General features: G+C 50.1%; 1 protein-coding gene across 2 annotated transcripts in view; it reads right to left on the bottom strand.

The window, feature by feature from the left end:
• The window catches only part of LOC118217297 (ATP-citrate synthase-like), a 45,578-nt gene that overhangs the window by 5,561 nt on the left and 30,544 nt on the right, over positions 1-9,473 (bottom strand). For both annotated transcript variants that reach the window (XM_035399187.1, XM_035399188.1), the window contains exons 15-24: positions 8,434-8,602; positions 7,799-7,903; positions 7,057-7,253; positions 5,307-5,388; positions 4,936-5,046; positions 4,498-4,625; positions 3,697-3,790; positions 3,314-3,468; positions 1,479-1,629; positions 370-513 (exon numbers count right to left, since the gene is read on the bottom strand). In XM_035399187.1, the coding sequence (XP_035255078.1) occupies positions 370-513; positions 1,479-1,629; positions 3,314-3,468; positions 3,697-3,790; positions 4,498-4,625; positions 4,936-5,046; positions 5,307-5,388; positions 7,057-7,253; positions 7,799-7,903; positions 8,434-8,602 (1,336 nt within the window). The remainder of the gene's footprint in view (positions 1-369; positions 514-1,478; positions 1,630-3,313; positions 3,469-3,696; positions 3,791-4,497; positions 4,626-4,935; positions 5,047-5,306; positions 5,389-7,056; positions 7,254-7,798; positions 7,904-8,433; positions 8,603-9,473) is intronic.

Consider the following 9,473-nt stretch of genomic DNA (forward strand, 5'->3'; position numbering starts at 1 on the left):
TGGGAACCTGCGGCAGGGCAGTGGTGCGCTCAGTGAGGTAACCTGCGCACTACTCCACAGGAAAGCCAGTCTGTCTCAGGTACTACTGTGCTGTAGGTACCCATGTGCAGAGGCCAGGCTGTATGTGCAGAGGCCAGGCTGTATGTACAGAGACCAGGCTGTATGTACAGAGACCAGGCTGTATGTGCAGAGGCCAGGCTGTATGTGCAGAGGCCAGGCTGTATGTGCAGAGGCCAGGCTGTATGTACAGAGACCAGGCTGTATGTACAGAGGCCAGGCTGTATGTACACAGACCAGGCTGTATGTACAGAGGTTAGGCTGTATGTACAGAGGCCAGGGATACTGTAGGCACTTGGGGGTGGAGCTCACCGATTTGACCCTGTGGCCGATGCCCATGATCAGCCGGCCCTCCTTCTTCATCTTGTTGACAAACTCCATGGGAAGCAGCCCGCTGTCAAACGCCTTGCTGAACTGCTTAGCAGCAGCATCCAGAGCTCCTCCAAACCGGTCCCCCTAACGCACATAAACACACACACATGCACACACGCGCACGCACACACACACACACACACACACACACACACGCGCACACAAATACACACACACATGGACACACACACACAAACACACACACACACATTCCTTAATGCTTAATACCCAGATGAGTTCCTCAGAATACAGAGATGGTTTGAAAAACTCAGCTTTTTTTCTCCTAAATCAAAGGGAACAGCGCCTTCCCAGGAGCTAGCAGGGGTCTCTCCTAAATCAAAGGGAACAGTGCCTCTGCAGGAGCTAGCGGGGGTCTCTCCTAAATCAAAGGGAACAGCGCCTCTGCAATAGCTAGCGGGGGTCTCTCCTAAATCAAAGGGAACAGTGCCTCTGCAGGAGCTTGCGGGGGTCTCTCCTAAATCAAAGGGAACAGTGCCTCTGCAGGAGCTAGCGGGGGTCTCTCCTAAATCAAAGGGAACAGTGCCTCTGCAGGAGCTAGCGGGGGTCTCTCCTAAATCAAAGGGAACAGTGCCTCTGCAGGAGCTAGCAGGGGTCTCTCCTAAATCAAAGGGAACAGTGCCTCTGCAGGAGCTAGCGGGGGTCTCTCCTAAATCAAAGGGAACAGTGCCTCTGCAGGAGCTAGCGGGGGTCTCTCCTAAATCAAAGGGAACAGTGCCTCTGCAGGAGCTTGCGGGGGTCTCTCCTAAATCAAAGGGAACAGAGCCTTCCCAGGAGCTAGCGGGGTCTCTCCTAAATCAAAGGGAACAGAGCCTCTGCAGGAGCTAGCAGGGGTCTCTCCTAAATCAAAGGGAACAGTGCCTCTGCAGGAGCTAGCGGGGGTCTCTCCTAAATCAAAGGGAACAGTGCCTCTGCAGGAGGTAGCGGGGGTCTCTCCTAAATCAAAGGGAACAGTGCCTCTGCAGGAGCTAGCGGGGTCTCTCCTAAATCAAAGGGAACAGTGCCTCTGCAGGAGCTAGCGGGGGTCTTACGATGGTCAGGAGGCCGGAGGTCAGGCTGGAGATGAGGTCCTTGCCGGCGCGGGCGCAGACGATGGTGTTGTGTGCGCCGGAAACCGCCGGGCCGTGATCCGCCGTCACCATGAGGCACATCTCAATGAACTGGCAGGCGTAGCGCGGCAACCTGCCGGCAGACTCCACCGTTACCATCACAGCAAGACTCCACCAGCATTACAATCACGGCAGAGTCCACCAGCATTACCATCACGGCAAGACTCCACCAGCATTACAATCACGGCAGAGTCCACCAGCATTACCATCACGGCAAGACTCCACCAGCATTACAATCACGGCAGACTCCACCAGCATTGCCATCACGACAGACTCCACCAGCATTAGCATCACGGCAAGACACCACCAGCATTACAATCACGGCAAGACTCCACCAGCATTACAATCACAACATACTCCACCAGCATTGCCATCACGACAGACTCCACCAGCATTAGCATCACAGCAAGACTCCACCAGCATTACAATCACGGCAGACTCCACCAGCATTACCATCATGGCAAGACTCCACCAGCATTACAATCACGGCAGACTCCACCAGCATTACAATCATGGCAAGACTCCACCATCATTACCATCACGGCAGACTCCACCATCATTACCATCATGGCAAGACTCCACTAGCATTACCATCACAGCAAGACTCCACCTGCATTACCATCCTGACAGACTCCACCAGCATTACCATCACGACAGACTCCACTAGCATTACCATCATGGCAAGACTCCACCAGCATTACAACCATCACGACAGACTCCACCAGCATTACCATCACAGCAAGACTCCACCTGCATTACCATCACGACAGACTCCACCAGTATTACCATCACGACAGACTCCACTAGCATTACCATCATGGCAAGACTCCACCAGCATTACCATCACAGCAAGTCTCCACCCGCATTACCATCACAGCAAGTCTCCACCAGCATTACAATAACAACAAGACTCCACCACCATTACAATCACAACAAGACTCCACCACCATTACCATCATGGCAAGACTCCACCACCATTACCATCATGGCAAGACTCTCACCCAACAAACTCAACCAGGCCTGCCTCTACCTAAACTGCACCTAATTAACCATTCAACAAGCCTGCAGTTAACATAAACACTACTGCACTCAGCAAACAACTAGGCTGCCATTTGACTAACACTGCACTCAAACACACATCAACAGGCACATATCAGTGACTGGTTGGCATGGCATGGCAATCTGGTGCCATGGCGTGAGCTGTCAATCATCAGTCTCATGACCCGTACCCAGCCTCTGAATTAGAGCAAGCTGTTAATTATTCTTAATAAAAAACCTTTCACTGAGGGTTGGTATACCATATTAAAGGCACGTAACATTAGCAATAGCTATGCCAGAATGTGCAGGATATTCCCATCCCTGGACTTTTAATCAGTCTTTCATCATGCTTTCATTTTCTGCAATGTGCTATGGGGTCCAAACTTCTGAATATGTGGACACCTGGTCACTGAAACTAAAATAGCAGAAACGCGCATTTCTTAAAATAGGTTTAAGAAAACAATAAATTAACTGATCCACAAACACTAACACACTTACCTTTGACAAATTATAATCAGTAACTGCAGTAGTCCAAAAAAATTGATAAATAAGTATTGTAAAATATTTTCTCAATTATTAACAATCTCCAATTTTTGTGTGGTGATAATTTAATAACAGCATATTGCCACATTTGGTCTGGCCAAGATGTATACTGACAGAATGAAAGTTTTGGCCTTGGAACCCCAAAGGCATGCTGGGATAGGTGGGGCCCCACACACCTCCTCTGGAACCACAGGAGCCCCAGAACTCCTCCCAGGCCCATCTCCTCCTTGAACACCTCCGTGATCGGCATGCCAGCATATAGCAGCTCCTGGCCCCGCTCGTCACAGATACTGGTCATGAAGGAGGCGGGCTTCCTGATCATACCCAGCTCCTATAGGGGGAGACCGTGATGAGGTCATGCAGGAAGTAGGGTTTCTGGATAGGTATTGGATAAATTACCAGAATGGACAGGCCTATGAATTGCACAGCTTTCTCCAGGCTTACAGTAGAATGCTATCAGCCTAGCACACACAAGGCTGGCCATTATACATTATACAATGATGTTATGTTCTTGCTCTTTGGTGTTGAGTCATGGGGATGCACAGGTTGGCACCCTTACCCGTGCCCAGGAATAGTCCATTGGCACCGTTGGAGGGGGTACCTCCGCTGCAGGAACAATGGTTCCCTTGGCAACAAGGTCTTCGTAAACAGTCCTGCAGATCACAACAGGAAAGATGAGCATACGGTAAAGACAGAGCAGATCTTCAGGTGAAAATAACCACCATGGAAACATGAATATGGAAACTTCTTAAAGGAAAATAGCACTGAATAGGCAAAACAAAACTATGAACACAATAAAGCGGGTGCATGACGGGCATGAACTGGCTTCTTATCAGCCATATCCAAATAAATGTGTGTGTGTGTGTGTGTGTGTGTGTGTGTGTGTATGATGATGGTTATATGGCATGGGTTGTGTGTGTGTGTGTGTGTGTGTGTGTGTGTATATGATGGTTATATGGCATGGGCTGTGTGTGTGTATGATGGTTATATGGCATGGGCTGTGTTTGTGTGTGTGTGTGTGTATATGATGGTTATATGGCATGGGCTGTGTGTGTGTGTATGTGTGTGTGTATGATGGTTATATGGCATGGGTTGTGTGTGTGTGTGTGTGTGTGTGTGTATGTGTGTGTGTATATGATGGTTATATGGCATGGGCTGTGTGTGTGTGTGTGTGTGTGTGTGTGTATGATGGTTATATGGCATGGGCTGTGTGTGTGTGTGTGTGTGTGTGTGTATGATGGTTATATGGCATAGGCTGTGTGTGTGTGTATATGATGGTTATATGGCATGGGCTGTGTGTGTGTGTATATGATGGTTATATGGCATGGGCTGTATGTGTGTGTGTGTATTTGACACTGACTTGATGAGGTCTCCCAACTCATCAAAGCTCTTGGGAACGAAGGCACCAGCCTCCTTCAGGGCCTGGTTCTTAGCCACTGCTGTCTCAGAGGCCTGGTTGGCACAGGCCCCGGCGTGGCCAAACTGCACCTGTGTACAAAAACCATACCCACAGTGCATCAGTGCCACCCTCCACATGCCCAGCTTGTCTCAGCATTGTCCCGACAGTCCCCAAATCAGCAACACATGCAGTGCCCCTACACATCCCAAATAACCAGTGTGCCTCAGCTGTGTCCCCATAGCACCAGTGCTGCTCAGCTGTTTCCCTATATTACCACTGCACCATATCTGTGTCCTCCATGGGAACACACGCAATGGCCTGTAATAATGCTCATGCTGACTGCTCCTCCGTGCTCCCCCCCCTTCCCCCTCCCCCTCCCCCACAGGTGTGCTCTCTGACCTCAGAGGTGAACAGGGTGGCGCACGTCCCGATGCACCAGCACACCACCGGCTTGGTGATCCTGCCCTTCCGAATTCCCTGGCAGATCTTGTATTCCTCTGTTCCTCCGATCTACAGCAAACACAGGGCACAGGGCGGGCAAATGGGCGAGAAACCAGGACGGCAGCCCAGGCTAAGATTCAATCAACTCCAGTTTGAATGACGGTTAAATCAAGGTTCATCAAAGTGAACTCAAAGGCAAAAACAAAGCATGTATTTATGAGTCAGAGCTAATGAGTCAGAGCTAATGAGCCAGAGTTAATGAGTCAGCGTTTATGAGTCAGAGTTGATGAGTCAGAGTAGCTGACAGAGCGTAGGGCCTGACTGCTCACCTCTCCCAGAACCACAATCATTTTCACTCCGGGGGTGTCCTGGTAGCGCAGCACGTGCTCCATGAACGTGGAGCCAGGATACCTGCAGTGACACACACAGACACACACACGCACGCACATGCACACACGCACATGCACACACACATGCACACACGCACGCACGCACACCGCACACGCACGCACGCATGCACGCACGCATGCACGCACGTACACGCACACATACGCACACATACACATACACACACACACACGCACACATATAAACGTACAGGATTAGAAAAACACAGAGTGTGAGCACAATCCCTGCACGTGCTACTCAAGAACCTTACTGCACATTTAATTTATAATGAACATAAAGAAACAAACAATAAACAAAAATTACAGAATTCAGACTGAACTAAATTACGTTAATTGAAATGATGATTACACCTCTGGATTGGTCAGTTACATAAGAAAAAGATTATGAGACCTCCTGATTGGTCAGTTACATAAGAGAAAGGTTATGAGACCCCCTGATTGGTCAGTTATATGGGCGAGATGACGAGGCCTCCTGATTGGTTAGCTAAATAAGGGAGAGATTATAAGACCTCCTGTTTGGTCAGTTAAAAAAGACAGATGAGGGCTCCTGATTGGTTCATTAAATAAGGGCAAGATGATGAGGCCTCCTGATTGATCAGTTATAAGGGAGAGATGATGAGACCTCCTGTTTGGTCAGTTAAATAAGGGAGAGATGATGAGGCCTCCTGATTGGTTAGTTAAATAAGGGAGAGATGATGAGGCCTCCTGATTGGTTAGTTGAATTTGGGAGAGATGATGGGGCCTCCTGATTGGTCAGTTACATAACAGAAAGATGATGAGACCTCCTGATTGGTCAGTTATAAGGGAGATATGATGAGACCTCCTGATCGCCTTGTAACCCCTCCCACCCGCCCAAAGGGATCACAGAGCTTCTCCACCCTAGCTCCCCAGTGGCGGAACGAACTCCCCGTCCCTCTCCGAACCTCCCCCTCACTACCCATCTTCCGCCGTGGCCTGAAGACTCACTCTCTTCAGACTATACCTAGACTAACCACCACCACGCTGTATAAAAAAAAAAAAATAAATAAATAAAAAACCCTTTTTCCTGTCACTTGTTACATGTTGCCCCATCCCTGCACTTCTTGGTAATTTGTATTTGTCCTAATACTGTAGCTTATTCTTCTGCCTAGTTGGCTTTGCAGATGTTAGACCAGAATAGTGTTCACTGTTCTCGGCTAGAAATAGCTGTACAAAATAAGTAATTGTACCTTACGTTGCTTTGTATAAAAGCGTCTGCCAAATGAATGTAATGTAATGTAATGATTGGTCGGTTATAATGGGAGAGATGATGAGGCCTCCTGATTGGTTAGTTAAATAAGCGAGAGATGATGAGGCCTCCTGATTGTTTAGTTAAATATGGGAGAGATGATGAGGCCTCCTGATTGGTTAGTTAAATATGGGAGAGATGATGAGGCCTCCTGAGGGGTCAGTTAAATAAGGGTGAGATGATGACGCCTCCTGATTGGTCAGTTAAATATGGGAGCGATGATGAGGCCTCCTGATTGGTCGGTTATAATGGGAGAGATGATGAGGCCTCCTGATTGGTTAGTTAAATAAGCGAGAGATGATGAGGCCTCCTGATTGGTTAGTTAAATATGGGAGAGATGATGAGGCCTCCTGAGGGGTCAGTTAAGTAAGGGTGAGATGATGAAGCCTCCTGATTGGCGCCCACCTGTCGCCCCCGATGGCCACGCCCTCGTAGACCCCGTCGGTGGTTCGGGAGATGATGTTGTTGAGCTCGTTGGACATGCCTCCGGAGCGGGACACGTAGGCCACGCTGCCGGGCCGGTACAGCTTGGAGGCCAGGATGTTATCCAGCATGCCCCCCGTGTTCCCGATCTTAAAGCAGCCCGGCTTGATTCCGCCCACCTGGGGTAACACACACAGTCAGGCCTCAGCCACTTTCCCATTCATCACCTAAAATGAATGCCTATACAGCCTTGTCTTTCAGTTTTAAGTACCATGTATCCAAAGAGTATTTGGAAAACTTTGTTGTCTACATGAACCACCAATAGCTAGCAATGTTTGCATCAACATTCAAAAACAAAAGGTAGCATGCTAGAAACCGTGCGCAAAAATAAATTCTAACCATTTCCAGCCATGTTGTTAATTTGGAGTAAAGGATAAATTAACCATTTCAGGGATTTTTGGATACTCTCAGGATTCTTCTGAAGTGGGTAGACATTTCATCATTCCAAAATATTAAATTTTGCCTACCATTACTTGTAATTTTACAATTTGTAACCACTATTAGCGAAGAACAACTGTTAAACTTTGCAAAAGAGATCATTTAATTGAGCAGGCCAAGTTCCATAACTTTCCTGGATGCAAGTAAGACTCTAAAGACCATGGAGTATGGGAACCCTGCACACGCACGCATGCGCACGTTACTGTTTCCAGGGGCGTGGCCTTACCGTTGCCGGGCCAATGATGGTGACGCCCCTCTCATCTGCCCTTTTGATCAGTTTCCTGGTCTGGGCTTCAGGGATGCCCTCAGCAATGATGGCGATGGTGTGGATCTGGAAGAGCATTGGTTAACGCATTAGACCCAGCCCCCAGAGCTGACTGACCCAGCACCCAGAGCTCACAGACCCAGCACCCAGAGCTGACTGACCCAGCACCCAGAGCTCAAAGACCCAGCACCCAGAGCTGACTGACCCAGCACCCAGAGCTGACTGTCCCAGCACCCAGTGCTCACAGACCTAGCACCCAGAGCTCACAGACCCAGCACCCAGAGCTCACAGACCCAGCACCCAGAGCTGACTGACCCAGCACTCACAGACCCAGCACCTAGAGCTGACTGACCCAGCACCCAGTGCTCACAGACGCAGCACCCAGTGCTCACAGACCCAGCACCCAGAGCTGACTGACCCAGCACCCAGTGCTCACAGACCCAGCACCCAGAGCTCACAGACGCAGCACCCAGTGCTCACAGACCCAGCACCCAGAGCTGACTGACCCAGTACCCAGAGATCAAAGACCCAGCACCCAGACACAAAGCTCACAGACACAGATGGCCTGTAACAGTTCTGCTGATTGGCCTGCTCACCTGGGGGTACTGCATGGTTTCCATGGTGCTGTCGAAGGCGGAGCGCAGGGAGGCGAAGCTGATGAGCACGTCCACCTCCGGGTGCTTCTTCATGGCGTCGCCCATGTTCTTATACACCGGCAGCAGGATCTCCTTGTGTCCCCAGTAGAACTTCTGCTTGTGGTCCCCGCTGTAACGCACAAGCATACAAACACACGCACACACACATGCACACAAGCACACACACACACACACACACACGCGCGCACACACACACAGATGCACACACACACACACACGCGCGCGCACACACACACACATGCACACACACACACACGCGCACACACACACACATGCACACAAGCACACACACACACACGCGCGCACACACACACACATGCACACAAGCACACACACGCACGCATGCACACACACGCACACACACACACACACACAAGCATACACATGCACACATATGCACACACACACACACGCACACGTACACACACACGCGCGCACACATACACACACACACACACACGTGCACACACACACACACACGTACACGCACACACACACGTGCACACACACGTGCACACATGCACACACACGCACACGTACACACACACACACGTACACACGCACACGTGCACACACACGCACACACACGTGCACACACACACGCGCACACGTACACGCACACGTGCACACATGCACGCACACGTACACACACACGCACACGCGCGCACGCACACATGCACATACACACACGCACACGTACACACACACGCACGCACACGTGCACACACACACACACACACACACACATACACACACTTGCTTTAAGACTGTGAAAGCTGAATAGAACTGCAGTCACAGCTGTGCAGGCCCTTAAACTGGGAACACACCAAGGCGACGATTGGTCGAAAATAGTGGGTACACGCATCAGGGTACAGTCTGCCTGGTGTGTGTGTGTGTGTGTGACTTAGGCTGTGGTTGGACCCCGTCGGTCAGCCCTTAAAGCCGAATAGCTGCGAATGAGAAGGTGAGCGTCTGCACAG

Source organism: Anguilla anguilla, chromosome 17, assembly GCF_013347855.1.
Source record: "Anguilla anguilla isolate fAngAng1 chromosome 17, fAngAng1.pri, whole genome shotgun sequence".
In the NCBI taxonomy this organism is placed as follows: domain Eukaryota; kingdom Metazoa; phylum Chordata; class Actinopteri; order Anguilliformes; family Anguillidae; genus Anguilla; species Anguilla anguilla.